Source organism: Lithobates pipiens, unplaced genomic scaffold, assembly GCF_037356315.1.
Source record: "Lithobates pipiens isolate NorthernLeopardFrog02 unplaced genomic scaffold, aLitPip1_a1.2 Scaffold_8, whole genome shotgun sequence".
NCBI classification, from domain to species: domain Eukaryota; kingdom Metazoa; phylum Chordata; class Amphibia; order Anura; family Ranidae; genus Lithobates; species Lithobates pipiens.
The window spans coordinates 575,023,830-575,045,850 of NW_027507903.1; the positions used below are offsets into that span (position 1 = coordinate 575,023,830).

The 22,021-nt window shown below is 45.0% G+C and overlaps 1 protein-coding gene across 2 annotated transcripts in view; it reads left to right on the top strand.

Moving 5' to 3' along the window:
* LOC143961064 (intercellular adhesion molecule 5-like) overlaps window positions 1–22,021 on the top strand; it is an 89,810-nt gene that overhangs the window by 65,467 nt on the left and 2,322 nt on the right. Inside the window, exons 4-6 of one of the 2 annotated variants that reach the window (XM_077470205.1) lie at window positions 5,297–5,554; window positions 10,884–11,144; window positions 13,090–13,347. In XM_077470205.1, the coding sequence (XP_077326331.1) occupies window positions 5,297–5,554; window positions 10,884–11,144; window positions 13,090–13,347 (777 nt within the window). The remainder of the gene's footprint in view (window positions 1–5,296; window positions 5,555–10,883; window positions 11,145–13,089; window positions 13,348–22,021) is intronic. The other variant, XM_077470206.1, reaches the window with a different exon arrangement.

Here is a 22,021-nt window from a genome sequence, read left to right on the forward strand (position 1 = left end):
CAGTGGCTATACGGTCCTGCATTTGTGCTACATGCTCAATAACACTCTTGTATGGGGTGGACTCATTCTCCCATGTCTCTTTTGCAATGTCTAGTAGACCCCTAGGGTGATGACCATAGACCAACTCGAATGGTGAGAACCCTGTGGACGCTTGGGGCACCTCCCTAATAGCAAACATGAGGTAGGGTAATAAATGATCCCAGTCACGACCATCTTTTGCCACCACTTTCTTCAACATATGTTTCAAAGTTTTATTAAATCTCTCCACCAATCCGTCCGTCTGGGGGTGGTACACAGAGGTACGGATGTGTGAGATTTTAAATAGTCTGCATAATTCCTTCATTACTTTCGACATAAATGGCGTACCTTGGTCAGTTAGGATTTCTTTGGGGATCCCAGTCCTAGAGAACATATAAAACAACTCACGTGCAATTGTTTTAGATGCAGTGTTTCTTAAGGGTACAGCCTCAGGATAGCGGGTCGCATAATCCAGGACTACCAAAATATACTGGTGTCCTCTAGCTGACTTTACAATGGGACCCACTAAATCCATGGCAATATGCTCAAAAGGCACCTCTATAATAGGGAGCGAAACCAAAGGACTGCGAAAATGTGACACTGGGGCACTAACCTGACATGTGGGGCACGACTCACAGTATTTTTTAATGTCATCATATATGGCCGGCCAAAAAAACCTCTGGAGAACCCTCTCTCGCGTTTTGTCAGTCCCCAAGTGTCCCCCAAGAACATGGTTATGTGCCATGTCAAGCACCTGACGCCGGTACGGCTTAGGTACCAGAAGCTGTTCCACAATCTCATCCTTAACCTTAGTAACCCTATAGAAAAGATCATTAGTCACCGAAAAATGTGGAAATCTTTTTTCAGCATCTGGTTCCTGAGGTACCCCATTCATTACAGCAACCTGCTCTCTCGCATTTTTGAGAGTGGGGTCCTGTAATTGTGCAGCCCCAAAATTATCTCTAGACACCTCTAAGTCTAGTATATTTTGCTCAGTGGGAGGAGCCTCCTCCTCCCCAGCCAGGACCTGTAAAGGAAAACAATCATTTTCATCCTGCATACTTTTATCATTCACAGTGGACAAGGCAACCCCCTTAGAGGTATCCTCACTCCTTTTGGGGATTTTTCTTTTTTCCCAGAGAGCCCAGAATAATGGAAAATCGCGCCCCAATATTACATTATGCATGAGGTTTTTAACCACACCCACTTCATATTGTACGGTGCCTTGTTCAGTCCCGACTTTAGCCAGCACTATAGGGTACATTTTTGTATCACCATGTATGCACACAACACTCATATGCTTTTTAGACTCTAAGTCCCCAGTCACCAGGCTAGCATGCACCAAGGTTACAAGGCTTCCTGAGTCCATTAACGCTTTAACAGGAAAGTCATTGATTGTAATATCGCAGATTTGCGGTTCAGTCTCTAGTCCAGGAACTGCAGCACAAGATGGTTCCGCAAATAGCGACTGACGCCGGCTAGCGTCACATTCCATGGGTTCAGAGGTAAGAGGGCAATGGGCCGACACGTGTCCCGCCTCATGGCATCTCCAACACTGGATAGGGCCTGGTCTCTTTGGCAAGGAGTCCTTTTCAGAGCCCCTTAGCCACCCGGGACCATCACCAGTCTTTTGTCCCTGAGACACCACTTGAGCCCTTTTCCCCCCATCAGCACCCCTCCACACTCCCCCAATAGATGGAAGTCTCTTACCAGCTGACGGCACAGATCTGGCGCTCCGGGGAGGTGAAGATGCTGCAGGAACATCACGGAGGTAGTCCTCAGTCGCCTGGAACCTCTCCACAAGGTTGACAAGTTCGTTTGCATTCTTAGGATCACCTTGTCCCACCCAGCGTTGCAAGTCAGTAGGAAGGGCTCGGAGGTAGCGATCCATCACGACCTTCTCTAGGATTTGTGCAGGAGTAGAAGTGTCTGGCTCCAACCACTTTCTTGCCAAATGGATTAGGTCATACATCTGGGACCTCGCTGATTTGTCCAGACTGTAGCTCCAGTTGCGTACCCTCCGGGCACGGACTGCAGTAGTAACTCCTAGTCGGGCAAGCATCTCCTCTTTTAGCCGAGTATAGTCCTTAACCTCTTGCTCACTGAGGTCATAGTAGGCCTTTTGAGGTTCACCTGTTAAATAGGGCGCAATTACCTCTGCCCACTCAGCGGCTGGTAACTTCTCTCGCTCAGCCACGCGCTCAAATACTGTTAGATAGGCCTCAACATCGTCCTCAGCAGTCATCTTTTGCAGCGCTTTCTGCACAGTCCTTCTCCCAGAAAAAATCTCTGGAGCGGCTCCCATCACCACAGGCGCCTCTCGATTTGCTATCAGGTGCTCAATAAGTTGTTGTTGTGCAGCCATGGACTGTTCATGTCGTCTATTGGCCTCTATCTGAGCCTGCTGTTGTGCAGCGATCATCTGCTGTTGTTCAGCCATGGACTGTTCATGTCGTCTATTGGCCTCTGTCTGAGCCTGTTGTTGTTGCAAACTCACTTGCATAAACTGCTTCAGCATCTCCTCCATGTTGCTGGACTGTTTTTGGAGTGTAGTTGCAGCTTTCACCCAGGACATCAGCAGCTGTAGCCAAGTCTGTCCACACCGTTGCCCCTAGCAACCGCGTTGCCCGCTACCTCCACCAATTGTAAGGGATCTTCCCGGGGTAGGGTGTGTTTTGACACAGTTCACAGCAGACTTGGAATTTGATAAAGCAGATCTTGGCGTTTATTCGTGGTACAAACAGTCCAGCAAACAAAATATACAGCAACACCGTGCTTTCTAAGTACAACAAAAATAAAAGTCCTAGCCCGGCTGGGCGCTTACTAACAGGTTCTGCTCACCTATCTGACACTTACAAACACAGCGTCTTTCGCCTGGACATCGCAGGGTGAGTTTTAGCTCCAGCAGTGGCTGTGCTTGCAGCTTCCTTCAACACACAGATTGTTCATTCCCTGGCTGAGAAGCAATCACCTGCAGACCCTACAGAGCCTTTAGCTTCCCAGGCTAATTAGGATCCAAGCTCACCTGATCCCAAACCCAGAACTGGATCGGGGGATGTGGAATGACAGGTCCCTCTACCAAACCTACCTGCCATTCCATATAAACCCAGGCCCGGCAAAATTAAATAACAACTCAGCAGCATATCGCTGCTGAGAAACTGATCCATCCTGGATTTACCATCTCACACTGTGTAGCAACCTAGGTGAGATGTACACCCCCTCGATCACTTCTCCAGTGACATGTCTACAATATATATATATATATATATATATATATGTTTTTCTAGCAGGCACCCTGGGAAATAAATGGCAACTTTTTATCTTGCACGGTAACACACGCAACGATACCTCACATGTGTGGTTTGGCATTTACATATGTGGGTGGGACTTGCGTGTGCGTTCGCTTCTGAGTGCGAGCTACCGGGGACAGCGGTGTTTTAAAAAAATGTGTTATTATTATTATTTTTATTTTACTTAATTTTTTTTATTTTTACTTTTTTTTTATCACTTTTATTCCTATTACAAGGAATGTAAACATCCCTTTTAATAGGAATCTATGTGACAGGTCTTCTTTATGGAGAGATGCGGGATCAATAAGACCCCACATCTCTTCTGCAGGCTGGAAAGCATGAGATTGAGAAAAAAAATTCACTGATCTCATGCTCACAGCCGCGATCGTGGCTTTGTTTACACCCAGGAACCCAGGGCGTGACGTCATAACGTCGCACCTGGGCCTCCGACAGTCATAGAGATCTGGTCACCGTAAATCTCTATTGTAGTCATCCGGCGCCGACCAGTTCTTTCTCCGGGCTCCCGATGGCACGGGAGAGCCCGGAGAAGCACCGGATGGTGGCGGGAGGGGGGCGTCCCTTCTCGTCGCCAATAAGAACGATCAAGCAGTGGAACTGCTGCTATGATCGTTCTTAAGGTGCACAGAATCGCCGGCTGGAAATAATGATATTATTGAGGAGTGATTCTCAACTAGGGTTCCTCCAGAGGTTGCTAGGGGTTCCTTCAGCATCGGGCCATTTCTGCCTCTCATATAAGTTCTCACCAACACCATTGATCTTTTTAGCTATCTGTAAGGAGGTAATTCTTCCCAATGACCACAAGTGTAAGGACCATTCTTCCCATTGACCATCACACTAATGTATCATGGGTTGTAGATTTATAATTTTTAGAAGGGGTTCCCCGAGACCGGAGAACTATTTCAAGGGTTCCTCTGTGTTGAAAAGGTTGAGAAAGGCTGTTATAGAGATATCATCTCACAAAGTCAAGGACGTCATTTTACTATGGCCGGTAGGGAATAACACCCACTGACCACCAAGTCCGAGGCACTGTTTATTTCCACTAATGTTGGGACATTTTCTACACCCGATCACAGACCATCTCCCCCTCCCCACCACATTAATATGCAGTATGCTGTTTTTGTAAGTTTTACAAAAGATATACTTCCATGTAAAGGGCCGTATTATTTGCCCGCACAGAATGCACAGATGTTCCATTTATTTATGTGAAGAAAGTCCCATACATGTATATTCGAATGAAGTGGCTGCATGGAAACAGCCAGTGCTCCCAATCTGACATCCTGGGGACATACATTCGCACTCACGCTGATGTCAAATTGGGCGCAGCGGCTGCACCCACATAGACCCGAATGGGACTGCCTGATTGGGGATGCACAAAACACCTGTTCATCCTGTGCATGCAACACACTTCCCTTCACAGGAATGTACACTTAAGTATGCCAGTCTGAATCAGGCCTTAAAGAATGCCTATTTTTTATGGTACTTATTGCAGTGCCCTTCACTCTCTGTTCTGAAAATCGCAGGAGATATCGCTCTCTACCGCTCTCGTAGAATGCTGAGCTTCAAAAAAGAACAAGCTGTGCATGAGTGCATAGGGAATGAAGCGGACTGCTTGTTCTCAGGTTTCTGGGACCACACATCCACCACTTGGTACATACTGCCATCTGCAGGATGGAGAGGGCACAGCAATGGAATGGGCAGCTTAAAAAGTAAGCATTCTTTTGCAAAAATGAGCACGGCATATAAAGTACTGAGGGTACTGGAATACATAGGGATGCTTTTGGCAAAGGTCAGTAAAGGTGATTAACCTTTTAAATCAATATTTCCCTTCCTGTTTGATAACAAGTGAATAAGCGGTTGGTTTTAACTGTAATGGGGACATTTATTGTACTGATAATCAAACATATATTCTTTTGTCTTTCCATATACAGCTAATTCTACACTTATGTTATTCAATGAATTTATTTCAGATAAACCCAAAGTATCAAGCATAAAACTGAGTCCACCTTTACATGGAAAAGGAGACAAGGTGGAGATAACTTGTGAGGCTGATGGCGTTCCCGATCCAATTTACAGCTGGAAAACGCCTCCCTCTGACCTACAGTTCTCGGCTGATAACCAAACTGTTACCATCAAGAGTCTGCAAACGAGTCATCTAGGAAATTACCAGTGTATAGTAGAAAATAAGCATGGGACACACAATGGGACCCAAAAACTGAATTTTGCAGGTAAACTTTCTTTACATAGTACAAAACTTTGCTGCTGCATGGGGAAGTCTGACAGACCTCCTTTCACCACCGACACCAGTTACAGATCTCAGGCCTTGCCTGACAGCCAAACCACTTTGGAAATACAAATCTTGATCTGTTACAGCAGGATCAAAAATTTGCAAAAGGGAGATTCACCCTCTTTATTTGTCCTAGTGTAGCACCCTCATCCTAAAACAGGGTTACAGGAAAAATTAGCTATGCTGGGTGGTAGCTAGCCTGGCTAATTTGTAGTTGTTTTGGAATAAAAGGGTTTTCTCCTAATCTGTTTTAGCTGTGGCTTCTCCATTTTGTCTGTAGGTGGCGCTGTTGCCTTTGACATAAGTATGATGAGCTACAGTGAATTCAAGTTATGGATAAACATACTTTTTCTCAGCCAATCAGACTGGCTGCTATGCATGCTGGGAAAGGGTATTTATTTGGAGAGAGTCAGGTGACTAGGGCTTCTCCGCCAAGACTGCGGTCTGGATGGGTGTGTGAGGAACAGCTCCTGCTGGGTAGGCCTGAAGCCTAAGGCCTAACCATGTGATCAAGATTCTGCAAGGGAGAGACTGCTCACTACCTGGATGCAATACTCAGAGGGTCAAAATTCTAAGGAAGCACCAAAGGTGACTCTTCATGAGCTGGGGACTATCAAGTGGCTGGGAGGACTTAAACCGAGAACTCACTGAAGTTCAGTTACTATAGGAGACAGCCTATTCTACAAAGTACCGATGTGCTGGTTCAGCTTAGATGCATATTTCCTGTACTGCTGTCTGCCATGTCTCATCCTTTTGTCTAAGGAGTCTGCCTGTCTGCTGATCGTTACTATTTTTGACTAAGGGTGTCATGAGCCCCATCCCCTCTCTCCCACACTTTCCTGTTTGTGAGAAATAAACTTCTCTTTGTTCAAGCATTAAAGTGACTGGCGCCCATCTTTCTGTCTTGTACATCACCTACTATGACTAGTAACCTGCACCCTCCCTGTCTCTGGGGTCACCACCAGACCCCCGGAAATGTGGGGTAGGCGCTACACTGGTGTGGGCTTGAGTGCTGCAGGAACGCATGGGAACGGTGTTCCTGTACTTTTTCCACAGCAGGGCATGCACAGCACTGAGAAGGATCCAATCGCCTCCCCCGCTACCGACGGCTCCGGTAAGTGGCGGAAGACACCAGATTGCGGCAAGAGGGGCCCTCTTCCACCACCAATAAGAGTGATCTCGCAGCGAATCCGCCACAGAGACCACTTTTATCTTGTACCGGACCGCCGGCCGAACATGGGGATACCAGGGTTTTGGCAGTTAACTGCTGCCATAACAACGATATCTGTCCCCAAAGTAGGGGCGTTCATCAGCGTGCGACAGTCCGGAAGTGGTTAAATTATTTTGTTACGTCTGTTCTATATTTATTTGTTTAATGCATGTGAATTTTGGAGGTGTCCTCGTAAACTGGCACTTTACAATAAATGTTGCACTGTCTTTTACTATTATTATTATTTTATTATTATTATTATTTTTATTACATATTGCTAAGATATCCACCCATAAACCTGCAAAATTCCGGAACACTAACACATCTAGATCATGATAAGGGTAAGAACTTATTGGCCTCCCCTAATAATATATATATATATATACATACACACACACACACACCTTTATTTTTGAGGAGGGAGAATCTTGGGTGAGTTCCCACACTTTTTTCTCAGGACTTGACCCCTGGTCCTGGTGACCATTATCACTGAGAGTGGAAAATCCCAAATTATGAGTTATCACCAGAACTACAGAGGAAAGCTTCCAATGTGGACACTTGTTCTGGTGGCAACCAGTTATTTCCTCTTACTCCCTGTAGTAGCTATAGAACGTGGGATGAAGGGAAATCTCCTTAATGGGATGCAGATGGCAAAAACAAAAAACGGACACAGTGGTTATAACATTTCCTTACACTATCTAAAATTAAAACAAAAAGTTTTGGCATTCATTTCACTAAAGCCTCGAACGCACAAAACCGTGGAATTTTGTCTGAAGGGAGTTGGGCCAAACTTGTATTGCATACACACGACCACACAATTGTTGGCCAACAATTATGAACGTAGTGACGTACTAGACGTACTATATGTTTTTTCAGCTTTTTAGCTCCACTCTTTGGGCTCCTGCTAATTTCATGTTAGTAGAAGTTTGGTGAGTGTTGATTCGTGCTTTTCATTTTGCACTTTTCAGTTTGTTTCTGAACGGCCGTTCATCAACCAGACATGTTGCGGAATCGGAGGAGATAACGTGTTATTTATTATTGGCCTTGGAGTTATTGCTTTGACATTATTTTTTTGGTTGAATAATGATTTGATTTGGTATATTTTCTATATTTTTGGATGCACAGAATGCACTTTTTGATTAAGTTCTATTGGCAGATAGCATGTCTAATTCTATTTGTTTTCTTTTTTTAATGCACAATAAAAAAATTAGTGTAGAATAATACTTGGCTATGTGTTTTACTTCAAATGACAGTTTGGGAGTAGGCAGTTACATTTTAAAAAATACAATGTAAAATTGACACGGGACACCAACATAGTTGTAGCTTTGATCTTAAAAACAAGGGGATAATGGTGTTGTCACTGTAACTTGCCCAAATAAAAAAAAAACATAATAATATTATTCTTGATATCACTAGAAAATTTGTTTGCAATAACTCCATCCGTATCACCAGCAAAGCAGCTTTATTATTATCCCATTAAAGAAGAAGAGAATTGTGCCCTGCATTTCCAGATTTCATAATTTGCCGCGTCACAAATATTAATCCTCCATTAGGAACGCTAGTTTACAAGACCGACTGCTTCTGGCTCGTCCTTGCTTCCGAGCATGCGTGTTTGTACTTTGGACTTTTGTCCGACGGACTTGTGTACACACACTCGGAAAATAGGACAACACACATTTGTCCGTGTAAAATTTGAAAACCTGCTAGCAAACATTTGTCCGCGGAAAGTCCGACAACAATTGTCCAATGGAGCCTACACACGGTGAGGCCGCGTACACACGCGCGGACTGTTGGCCCAACTTTGTCCGTCCAACAGTTTGAGCGAACAGTCCGCTCAAACTTAGCATGGACGGACATGGCCACACACGACGGACGAACAGTTTGCTGAAACCGTGCGCGATGACGTGAACGGCACGTACGACGGGACGAAAAATACGACATCCTATACACTGCAATGCAACCTTCCGACGTGGAAATCCTTTCTGAGCATGCGCGAGACTTAGTTGGCCGAACAAGCCTACACACGAGCGAACAGTCCGCTGAAACAAGGTTTCAGCGGACAGTTTTTCGGAATTTCCGTAAGACCTTGTTCGGCCAACTGTCCGCTGAAACTGTCCGCTGAAGCCCCACACACGAGCGGACTGTCCGCCCAAACACTGTTCAGCGGACAAGGTTGGGCGAACAGTCCGCGCGTGTGTACGCGGCCTCAGATTTACCGCCAACAACCTGTCATCGAACATCTCTAGCTTAGCTCTGGGTCTGTGAATCTGGTGCGCTTCCGGACTCCTGGGATCCAGACCATGTTCCTTTTATATCGCATGCGAAAGCCTGCAAACATGCCTGGGAAAAGGCAGCAAAACATTAACCCATTCCCCTTGATCTGGGCAGCTGGTTGCTAACTAAATGCACACAGTAGGCAACCTACCAACACACTGAGCACCAGTGCTCACCTTGTCTCCCCAATAAGCACCAGTGTCCGTGCCCCCCCCCCCCACCCACAGAGCACCAGTGCCCCCTTGTCCGCCACTAAGCACCAGTGCCCCTCATCTCCTGTGCCACTTTTGTCCCCCCGCTGAGCACCAGTACCCACCCATCTCTCCCCACTGAGCATTAGGGCCCCCCTTGTTCCCCCACTGAGCACCTGTGCCCCCTTGTTCCCCCACTGAGCACCTGTGCCCCCCTTGTTTCCCAAATGAACAAGTGCTCCCTTTTGTCCCCAACTGAACATCAGTGCCTATTTTGTCTCCCCACTAAGCATCAGTGCTACCCTCTCCCCCCCCCCCCCCAAGTAACATTGCCCCTCCCTACTGAGCATCACTGGCCCACCTCGTTCCCTCACTGAGCACTAATGCTAATATGCGACCAGTGCAAATATCTAATTGCCTCTTTTGAGATCAGGAAGGTATTTTTTCCCCACTGGAGCAATTCGGATCATGCTTTATTGTTTTTTTTTCTTTTCTCTGGATCAGCTGTGGGTATAGCATTGTGTATATAGAGGTTTTCTGTTTTTTCTCTATTGGTTGTACTAGATGCACTTTTTTCAATCTGACTATGTAACTCAGGGTTTCTTAACTAGGGTTCCTTTAGAGGTTGCTATGGGTTCCTTAAGCATTGAGCAATGTCTTCCTAATGAGTACAAATTTAAGGAGAATTTTTCCCGCTGGCCATCACACTAATATATCATGAGTTGTAGATATAGTCATTTTTAGCAGGGGTTCCCCAAAACCAGAAAATTATTTGATAGGTTCCTCTGCCCTGAAAAGGAGTACTTCATCTCACTTCCCTTAGTGAGTGGAGCAGTGCTAAGAGATTTTGCTTATTGCAATGGGGAAAGCATAGATACAGTACATAGTATGGTGTGTCTACACAAGGATTCAAAACAACTACGGCCAGCTGTAGACACAATGGCAACAAGTAATATTTGAATACATATTACAGTGGAACCTTGAATTATGAGCATAATCTATTCTAGGAGAATGCTTGTAATCCAAAGAACTCACATATCAAAGCGAGTTTCCCCATAGAAGTCAATGGAAACATAGATATTTTTTTCTGCATTGACTTCTATTGCATACAATACTGAATGTGGCCAGAGGTGAGGGGGGGGGGGGCAGCGGAGAGCCACGGAAATACTCCGGGACAGCTTGCTGAACTCGGAAACCCTTGGAAAGGCTCAGAAACACTCGGGAACTGAGTATTCCCAAGTGTTTCAGAGTATTTACGAGTGATTCTGAGTATTTCAGAACAGTTCCGAACCGTTCTGAGTGTCACCAGCGCCCCCGCACCTCTGGCCAAATGCAGTACTGCACATCACATTAGCTCGAATTCTGCTAGTTTTGCGAGACAACACTCGCAAACTGAATCAGAATTAAAAAATAAAAAAGTTTAGGTCACATCTAAACTCCGTGCTGTATACTGAAGCAAAACAGATTATATTATTTGCTTTTATATTACTTTTACTGTCTTGCCCTACAGTTTTAATTTTTTTAGAAAGACGATGCTCCACTTTAAATGAATGAATAACTGAACATATGTTTTATATACAATGTTTTTTCCCCAGTGAAGCCTAAGATATCGCGTTTTGACATTGAGCCATCCACACAGGTGCTTGAAGGCGCCAATGTAACAGTAACCTGTGAAGCTAGTGGATTCCCCCCTCCTGTCTTGACTTGGATCACTCCAGTATCTAATGTGCAGATGTCTGAGGACAAACGTACTGTCAAAATATGGGGGGTCACTAAGAAACACGTGGGATCGTATATCTGTAAGTCTCAGAATGAGCACGGCAGTGACACAAAAAGTGAACAACTCTCTCTAGCAGGTAAATGGAAATTTGTTAAAATTGTTACCAAACATACATTGACGCTACATACAGAGGTCACTGAGGACTTAGTAAGCCTTAGCAGCCAATAAGAACTTTCCTTTTACTGATATGACTACAGAGAAGTTTCTTTCATGCTGAGAAATGAACTAAATGTGAAAAAAATGTAATACAGTTTTTAACTAAACTTTTTAATATTTTTGTTAGACACAGATCTTTTTTTCTTTGTGCACAGAGATAAGACAAGGGCCATCTGCAGGCTGGAGAAGATAAGCAAAGCTCTCCAGCCTGCATATGATCACCATGATCGGCTGTCATCATAGTGATCAAATAATCGAGAACCAGCTGATTGGTTTCCAGTTAGTCTGAGATCTGCATCTGTCAGAATGGGTGATTGTTCTAAAGCTGGCCATACACCTATAGATTATCTGCAGATTTTCTATGGTTAGATGGAAAAAGTGGGAGATTAATCTATCCACAGTTTAGCATACATGGAGAAATCTGTTGCACTTTTTCCATCTAACCATAGAAAATCTGCAGATAATCTATAGGTGTCTGGCCAGCTTTAGTATTTTTTAGAACATTAGCATGCAGGCATCTTATGGTTAAAGAAGAACTTCAGTCCACCCCCTCCTCCTATTCTTTCTTTTGCCACCCTCCAACTTCCCCCTCCCAACACTAATCCCCCCACCCCCTCACATGAAACCATAGTGCCCAGGACAGCCGTCCCTCCTGCCCACCCCTTGTCCCAGCCCTGGTCGCAGGTCTCTGCTTGGATCCGAGGAGGGTGGACGCTCAGGGGGGGAAAAAAAATCCATTAAATTAAATAAATAATAGTAAAATGAATATATAAAGATAAAAACAATTGGGGAGCGGAAGCAGGGCAAAAATTGTATCTAATAAAAGTGGAGTTCCACCCCAAATAATCTTTTTTTTAAATAAAAGCCTGTAGCTTGGGGGTCCTTTGTAGTCTGCTTCCTTCGGTGCCTGGGCTCCTGATGTCACTTCCCTCGGTGCAGGAAGGGAGATCGCCTCTCCCCCTCCCTCTTGTCAATCATCTGGGAACACGTGACAGGTCCCAGATGATTGCATGGCCAGTTACGATGTGTTGCGCATGCGCAGTGGGTGCCCGGCTGTGAAGTCACAGCCGGGCGCCCACAGTTAAAATGCCGGCGCCCCTGACCAGAGGAGGAGACGAGCGGAGCCCCATATCCCCCCATATCGCTGGACTCTGGGACCGGTAAGTGTCCGATTATTAAAAGTCAGCAGCTGCAGTATTTTTTTTTTTAAGCGGAACACCGCTTTAAGGGTGAAGGTCCGCTTTAAAGAACCACTTCAGGCATATATGCTTGTAAACACTGATTAGCCAATATTTTTCCCTTAAAATTCAAAATCGTCCTGCTCAATTCATTATCTGAAGTCAACTTTTATATATTGGCAGCCCAGTAAAGGTGAAAGCTGACATTAGGCTTGCAGTCCAGGGAGCAGCACGAATGCGGGTTATGACAGGTAGAAGTTTTCCAGGGTTGTCATGCTATGCAGTCACATCAAGGTGTGCGAAACATGAGAGGACATGCTTTAAAGCGGAATGAAACCCAAAAGCAAACATTTATTATATTGCAGCTAACCTATTCTTAGATGTGATGGCTGCATTAGTTTTCTCTTTTAGGCTCTCTTTATTCTATTTTTACCTGGTGATCCTGCGAGTAAGTCTGTTGTTTTTCAACAGAACAAGCTGTCCAGCAGATGTAGCAGGTAGAGGGATGAGACAAACTATTTTCCACTGACCGCTGTTTAATACCGTTTTAATTTACACTTATTTTTTGACAGGTAAAGGAAATTCTATATACAAGTTTCAATTGCGTGTTTAGCTGTTGAAGTTGCATTTTAAACATTGTGGTTTTAGTCCAGTCTTAACATTATATTATGCATTGCTTGCTTCCAGTAAAACCCAAAATAGTTCAAATCAAAGTGCAACCATCAACATCTGCAGCGGAAGGGGCCAATGTGACTCTGACATGCATAGCAGAAGGCGTGCCCCCACCTACCTTCAGCTGGGAGACCCCAACTGATGTGCAGCACAGCGCCGATAACAGCGTCATTAACATCTGGAGTGCAAAGAAAACCCATGATGGCAATTATCAGTGCAAAGTGGAAAACAAACACGGCTCGGCCACAATGACACAGAAAATCGTAGTAAAAGGTATTTATGTCCACATAGCCATGTTTGTAACTTCATCAACCTAAAGCCCAATTTAACTTACCGCTAAAATTAGCTAAAGACATTCCTGATGCTTAACCACTTCAATACTGGGCACTTAAAGTGGTTGTAAACCCTTACAAACCACTTTGACCTACAGGTAAGCCTAGATTAAGGCTTACCTGTAGGTCCAAGCAATATCTCCTAAACCTATATGGTTTAGGAGATATTTGCCCAAAAACAGGCACCGCTATCCACATTTGTCGACTCCCGTGCGCATGCGCGGGAGTGACGTCATCGCGGCTTCGCCGAATGACAGCGGCGGAGCTGCGAGACGCCACAAGCAAGATGGATGCGGCGGACTACAGGGGACAGCGCGACTTCGCTGGCTCCTGTGTCAGGTAAGTGACACATAATGGGCTACTATGCGATGCATAGTAGTCCATTATGCTTTACCTTTGCAGGGAAAAAAAGAGGAAGTAAACTCATCAGGGTTTTCTTCCTCTTTAAGCACCTTCCTGCCCAGACCAATTTTGAGCTTTCAGCGCTGTCGCACTTTGAATGACAATTGCGTGGTCATGCTACACTGTACCCAAATGAAATTTTTATCATTTTTTCCCCACAAATAGCTTTCTTTTGGTGGTATTTGATCACCTCAATAAAAAAATACCGAAAATTTTGAAAAAAAATATGTTTTTTTTTGTTTCAGTTTCAAAACTTTGTAAATAAGTAAGTTTTCTCCTTCACTGATGGGCACTGATGGGGCTACACTGATGGGCACTGATAAGGTGGCACTGATGGGCACCAATGTGGCACCAATGAAGTGGCACTGATGAGGTGGCATTGATGGACACTGATATGTGGCACTGATAGGCGGCACTGATAGGCGGCACTGATGGGCGGCACTGATGGGCGACACGGATGGGCGACATGGATGGGCGACACGGACGGACACTGATAGGTGGCACAAATTGGCACTGATAGCTGGCACGAATTGGCATGGATGGGCGGCACAGATGGGCGGCACAGATGGGCATGGATAGGCGGAACAGATGGGCATGGGTGGGCACTGATAGGCGGCACAGGTGGGCACTGATAGGCGGCACAGGTGGGCACTCATAGGCGGCACAGGTGGGCACTCATAGGCGGCATTGGTGTTATACTATAGTAATGGATGCCAATCAGTGCCAAACAATAATGCATGCCAATCAGTGATGCCCATTGTGGGCACTGATTGGCATCCATTATGGGCACTGATTGGCATCCATTGTGCTGACTGGCATCCCTGGTGGTCTAGGGAGGATTACCTTTTCCCTGGTGGTCTGGTGGCGTCCCTGGTGGTCCAGTGTGGGCATCCTCGGGGGGTCTGTGCTGATAATCGATCAGCACAGACCCCCCCTGTCAGAGGAGCATCCGATCAACTCTCCTCTACTCGCGTCTGACAGACGCGAGTGAGGGAAAGCCGATCACCGGCTCTTCCCATTTACACTGTGATCAGCCGTGATTGGACATGGCTGATCACGTGGTAAAGAGTCTCCGTCGGAGACTCTTTACCGAGATCGTAGTTGCCCGGTGTCAGACTGACACCCCGCAACAACGATCGCCGCGATGCGCGCCCCCGGGGGCGCGCAGCGGCTCATAATCCTGATCACGTCATATGACGTCCGGTCAGGATTATGAAACCACTTTGCAGCCGTCAATTGCCTATAGGGCGGGCGGCAAGTGGTTAAAAACAAAAGGTGTGCAAAGTCTTAGCCCTTGTACACACGGTCGGAAATTCCGACGGAAAATGTCCGATCGGACCGTGTTGTCGGATAATCCGACCGTGTGTGCGCTCCATCTGACTTTCTCTGTCGAAATGTCCGACCAACAAAGTTTGAGAGCTGGATATAAAATTTTCCGACAACATGATCCGATCGGACTTTTTCCAATCGTTTGTAGAGAATTCCAATCGGACAAAATGCCACGCATGCTCAGATCAAATTACGAGACCAAAGGTATTGGCTACTAGCCTGAACGTAGTCCCATCGTAACGAACGAATGTCATCACATTCCGAACAATCGGATTTTCTGACAACTTTGTCCGACCGTGTGTATGCAACACCAGTTTCGGACAAAATCCGTCGGAACTGTGTGTACAAGGGCTAACAGTTCTTTTTCTTTAACTAGTATAAGACCGAGCCTATTTTTTAGAAAATTACTTAGAATTATATATATATATATATATATATATATATATATGCATTTTTTTTTTTTTACTTTTTTCAGACACCCAAGAATTTAAAATGGCGGGCAGCGGTCTTACAAGTGCAATTTTTTGGGGAGAAAATACACATTTTTGATTTAAAAAATAAGACAACATTAAAGTTAGCCCAATTTTTTTTTATATATTGTGAAATATAATGTTACGCCGAGTAAATTGATGGCCAACATGTCACGCTTTAAAATTGCACCCGCTCGTGGAATGGTGGAAAACTTTGACCCTTAAAAATCTCCATAGGCGACATTTAAATATTTCTATAGGTTACCAGTGTTGGGTTACAGAGGATGGGGAATCGCAGCGATATCGCACATATGTTGTTGGAATACCTTTTTCATATGGTGGCACGATTTACGTATGCGTTCACTTTTGCGCGTGAGCTCTGCGGGATGGGGCACTTTAAAAAAAAAAATCTTATTTATTTAACTTTTTTTTTTTTACACTGTCCCTTTCAAAACAAATTGGGGTCACTTTTATTCCTTATACAAGGATTGTAAACATCCCTTGTAAAAAAAAAAAAAAAAAAACATGACCTCTTAAATGTGAGATCTGGGATCAAAAAGACCTCAGATCTCACATTTACACTTACATGCAATTAAAAAATATATATATATTTCCTTTTTAAGACCATTGGGTAGAAGTAACGCTTGACGTCGCTACCATCATCCAATGGTTTGGAGCCGAGTGGGGGCCATCTTTCCCTCACTCGGCATCCAGCCTCATAGGGGAAAAGGACGCGATTTTCTGCTACCGACGGCTCCGGTAAGCGGTGAAGAGGGCTGAAGTGTGGCGGGAGTGGGGCACCTCTCCCGCCAATGATTAATGTTATCCCATAGTGAATCCGCCGTGGAGACCACTTTTATCTGAAAGAAGACCGTCCGCAGTTGAAGAGGATACTGGGGTTATGGCAGCAGAACAGTATTCCACTTCAAACAGCCAACGTACAAGGGCGGCGGGCGGTCTGGAAGTAGATAAAAACAGCCACAGCCTGAGTAGAAAAGCCTGTCCCCTGCCAGCATGCTGCAGAGCAGCACCCTTTGTAGAAGCAGTAAGATATGTATGGATGGCAATAGTTTTGCTATATTGTGTGCCACATCCTAAATTCTGAACCAAAGGTTAAAGAACCCCTAGTAGTGGACTTTTTAGGCACGTACAACAAGTATCAAATATATAAAGTATAAAGAAAGTTTATTGAAAATAATATAAAAAAAGCTGTATAAAACATGGAATGCATAACCAAACTAGTGAAGTGTATACACAACAGACTCTAATGCTTAAAACACCCTACGCCAGGGGTCTCAAACTGGCGGCCCTCCAGCTGTTGCCAAACTACAAATCCCATAATGCCTCTGCTTGTGGGAGTCATGTTTGTAACTATCAGCCCTGCAATGCCTCATGGGACTTGTAGTTTCGCAACAGCTGGAGGGCCACCAGTTTGAGACCCCTGCCCTACGCGTTTTGGATAATCTGCGTCTCCTTCTTCAGGGGTAGGTATAGAGCACGTTTTTGGCCCTACCTGTTCAAGACGATTACACTGGGAGTGTTTTGAAAATAAAGTAACCATCGGCTATATCCATCCTGCTTGACTGTTTTTAGCTATAAGTCTCATGGAATGCTTATTCAACATACTTCTTTGAATATATGTAAGTGCATATATAAAAATATAAATATGCATATAATATATGTACTATCATGTTTTGTACTCCTCTAACATATACCATTCTATTCTTTTTTTTTAAATAGAATTACTCTGTGCTCTATACCTACCCCTGAAGAAGGAGACGCAGATTCTCCGAAACGTGTAGGGTGTTTTAAGCATTAGAGTCTGTTGTGTATATACTTCACTAGTTTGGTTATGCATCTACAGCTTTTTTTTATACTATTTTCAATAAACTTTTCTTTATACTTTATATATTTGATACTTGTTGTACGTGCCTAAAAAGTCCACTACTAGGGGTTCTTTAATCTTTTGTAGAAACAGTGAACTCTCTACAGAGGTCTGACACGCCCTGTAGTGAGTCAGAGCCAGAGCTCTCCAATCAGTGCGAGTATAAGTTCTGTTGATTGAAGAGCTATAGGCCTGACCACTGCTTCTGCACAGAGACAAAGGAAGACACTCTTCAGCTGCTGGCAGGGAAAAGGCTTTTCTACTTAGGCCATGGCTACTTTATAAAAGAAACAAACTGTAAAACATTGAACACTTTTCGTTTTGATGCACCTGGAATGTATTTAGCTGTATTAAACCAAAGGTTCAGTTGGGCTTTAAAGGCCCAATCCACTTTCCATTTCATTTCCATTTGATTGTCTACTGTAGGGATGAGCTTTGAGTTCAAGTCGAACTCATGTTCGACTCGAACATTGCCTGTTCGCCTGAACAGTGAACAATTTGGGGTGTTCGCGGCAAATTTGAAAAGCCGTGGAACACCCCGTACAAGTCTATGGGAGAAATCTAAAGTGCTCATTTTAAAGGCCAATATGCAAGTTACTGTCCTAAAAAGTGTTTGGGGACCCGGGTCATGCCCCAGGGGACATGGATCAATGCAAAAAAAAGTTTTAAAAACTGCCTTTTTTCGGGAGCAGTGATTTTAATAATGATTAAAGTGAAACAATAAAAGTGTAATATTCCTTTAAATTTCGTATCTGAGAGGTGTGTATAGTATGCCTGTGAAGGGGCGCATGTTTCTGGTGCTTAGAACTGTCCCTGCACAAAGTGTCATTTCTGCAGAAATAAAAGTCATTTAAAATCACTCACGGCTATAATGAATTGTCGGCTCTGGTAATACAAAGAACACTCATTGAAAGTCATTGATAAAAAAAAAAAAAGCGTGGGGTTCCCCCAAATTCAATTACCAGGCCCTTCAGGTCTGGTATAGATATTAAGGGGAACCCTGCGTCAAATTTTAAAAAAAATTGACGTGGGGGTCCCTAAAAATCCATACCAGACCCTTTATCCGAGCACGCAACCTGGCAGGCCGAAGGAAAAAAGGGGGGACGAGAGAGCGCCCCCCCCTGAACCGTACCAGGCCACATGCCCTCAACATTGGGAGGATGCTTTGGGGTCCCCACCAAAGCACCATGTCCCCATGTTCATGGGGACAAGGGCTTCATCCCCACAACCCTGGCCGGTGGTTGTGGGGGTCTGCGGGCGGGAGGCTTATCAGAATCTGGAAGCCCCCTTTAACAAGGGTACCCCCAGATCCCGACCCCCACCCTGTTTGAAATGGTAAGGGGGTACCCCTATCATTTCACAAAGAAAGTGTAAAAAAATTGTTAAATAAGACAAACACACTTTTGAAAAATTCCTTTATTAAAAATAAAAAAAATGTAAAAAAGATTCCAGCGGTGGTAATCCACTCTTGCTATCCAGTGACGGATGATCATCTCTCCGGGGGTCAGTTTTCCGTTACATCAGAGGGGGCGGGGTCACCCATACGTCATTGGGGAAGCCCGGCTTCCCCACTAGCGTCAGAGGGGGCGGGGTCAGGTGACGGGTGGCCCCACCCTCCTCATATAAGAAACGCCAGGCCGCCGGGATCCCCGCACTGTCTCCGACAGTGGAGACAGAGGATGCATGGATGGACTGCGCTGGACTGAGAAATCACCCATCACTGGATCAGATCAGCCATCGCTGGACCCCAGAGAGATGATCATCCATCGCTGGATAGCAAGAGTGGATTACCACCGCTGGAATCTTTTTTTTTATTTTTTTTATTTTTAATAAAGGAATTTTTCAAAAGTGTGTTTGTCTTATTTAACTATTTTTTACACTTTCTTTGTGAAATGGTAGGCCCTTACCATTTCAAACAGGGGGGGGGGGGATCTGGGGGTCCCCTTTTTAAAGGGGTCTTCCAGATTCTGATAAGCCCCCCGCCTGCAGACCCCCACAACCACCGGCCAGGGTTGTGGGGATGTGGGACCCCAAAGCATCCTCCCAATGTTGAGGGCATGTGGCTTGGTACGGTTCAGGAGGGGGGGCGCTCTCTCGTCCCCCCCTCTTTTCCTGCGGCCTGCCAGGTTGCGTGCTCAGATAAAGGGTCTGGTATGGATTTTTAGGGGGACCCCCACGTCAATTTTTTTCAAATTTGACACGGGGTTCCCCTTAATATCCATACCAGACCTTTTTTTTTTTTTTTTTTTATTAATGACTTTCAATGAGTGCTCTCTGTAATACGGGAGCCGACAATTCATTATAGCCGCGAGTGATTTTAAATGACTTTTTTTTCTGCAGAAATGACACTTTGTGCAGGGACAGTTCTAAGCATGGGAAACATGCGCCCCTTCACAGGCATACTATAGACACCCCCCAGGTACGAAATTTAAAGGAATATTACACTTTTATTGTTTCACTAATCATTATTAAAATCACTGCTCCCGAAAAAAGTCAGTTTTTAAAACTTTTTTTGCATTGATATATTTCCCCTGGGGCAGGACCCAGGTCCCCAAACACTTTTTAGGACAGTAACTTGCATATTAGCCTTTAAAATTAGCACTTTAGATTTTGTACATTCGAGTCCCATAGACTTTAATAGGGTTCTAAAGTTCACACGAAGTTTAGGTCTGTTCGCAGGTTCTGGTGCGAACTGAACCGGGGGTGTTCGGCTCATCCTTAGTCTACTGCCTGTCAAAAAACCTTGCACTGGGAGACTCTTAAGCCCCATACACATGATAAGATTTTCTGCAGATTTTTGTCTTCAGATTTACCAAAACCATGTAGTGCAAGGGCCTGCCTGATTGGATACAAATTGAAACTCTAATGTCGCGTACACACGACCGGACTAGGTCCAACGGAATCAGTCCGTCTAACAATCTGATGGTGTGTGGGCTAATCCGATCGTTTTTCATTAAAAAAATCAGACGGTCCTAGAAATAGAACATGTTTCAAATCTGTCCGACGGATTCAATTCCTATTGGGAAAACCATTTGTCTGTATGCTGGTTCGACTGACCAAATACCACGCAAGGGCAGCTATTGGCTACTGGCTATTGAACTTCCTTTTTTAGTCCCGTCTTACGTCATCACGTTAAAAATGAACGGACTTACGAATGGACTTAGTCCATTCGTGTGTGGCCAAGTCCATTCGTTCGGAAGTCCATCGGAAAAAGTCTTTCGGGAAGACCGTCGGACTAAGGCCGCGTACACACGGGCGGACTGTTCGCCCAACTAAGTTCGTCAAACAATCCGACAAACAGTCCGCTCAAAATTTGCATGAACGGACTTGACCACACACGATGAACGAACAGTCCGCTGAAAGCGTGCGCGATGACGTCTACAGCACGTACAACGGGACTAGAAAAACGACGTCCTATACACTGCAATGCAACCTTCGGCCGTGTAAACCCTTTCTGAGCATGCGCGATACTTAGTCCGTCCAACTTGCCTACACACGAGCGGACTGTCCGCTGAAACCAAGTTTGGACGGACAAAACCAAGTTTGAACGGACTGTCTTACGGAAATTCCGTAAGACTTTGTTTGTCAGACTGTCCGCTGAAACAGTCCGCTGAAGCCCACACACGAGCGGACTGTCCGCTGAAACACTGTTCAGCGGACTAAGTTGGGCGAACAGTCCGCCCGTGTGTACGCGGCCTTAGTCTGCTGGAAAGTCCGGTCGTGTGTACGCGGCCTTAGGGTGCTTTCACACAGAGGCATTGACGGTGGTAAAGTACCGCTCTTTTTAGCGTCACTTTACTGTCATTCTAGCAGCGCTATTCGGACGCTAGCAGGGTGCTTTTATCCCCCGCTAGTAGCAGAAAAAGGGTTAAAACAAGCTTTCAGTGGGCAGGGGCACTTTAGGAGCAGTGTATACACCGCTCCTACAGGGCTGCAAAGATGTTGCTTGCAGGACTTTTTTTTTACTGTCCTGCAAGCGCGCCGTGCCAGTGTTAAAGCACTGTACTGAAACTCCTAACTATAACTGCACCTACTGCAACCCCTGATTATAACTGCACCTACTACAACCCCTAATTATAACTGCACCTACTACGACCCCTGATTATAACTGCACCTACTACGACCCCTGATTATAACTGCACCTACTACGACCCCTAATTATAACTGCACCTACTACAGCCCCTGATTATAACTGCAACTACTATGACCCCTGATTATAACTGCACCTACTACAACCCCTGATTATAACTGCAAGTCCGCCGGATAATCCGATCGTGTGTACGCGGCATAACTATAACACACCTAAGTGCATATAAAAACACACCTGGCCAATTTCTGATAATGCGGCACACTACAATGCACACCATATTTGCAGTTGTGTACTGTAATGCACTATACCACAGGTGCATTTAGATTTGTTGTACAGTATATGAGTTGGTTTGCCTTTCAGAGTTCAGATCTAAAGTATACATGACCACTTACCTGTTAAAGCAACCTATTCAGTAGAAATGCAAGGCAAAACATTTATT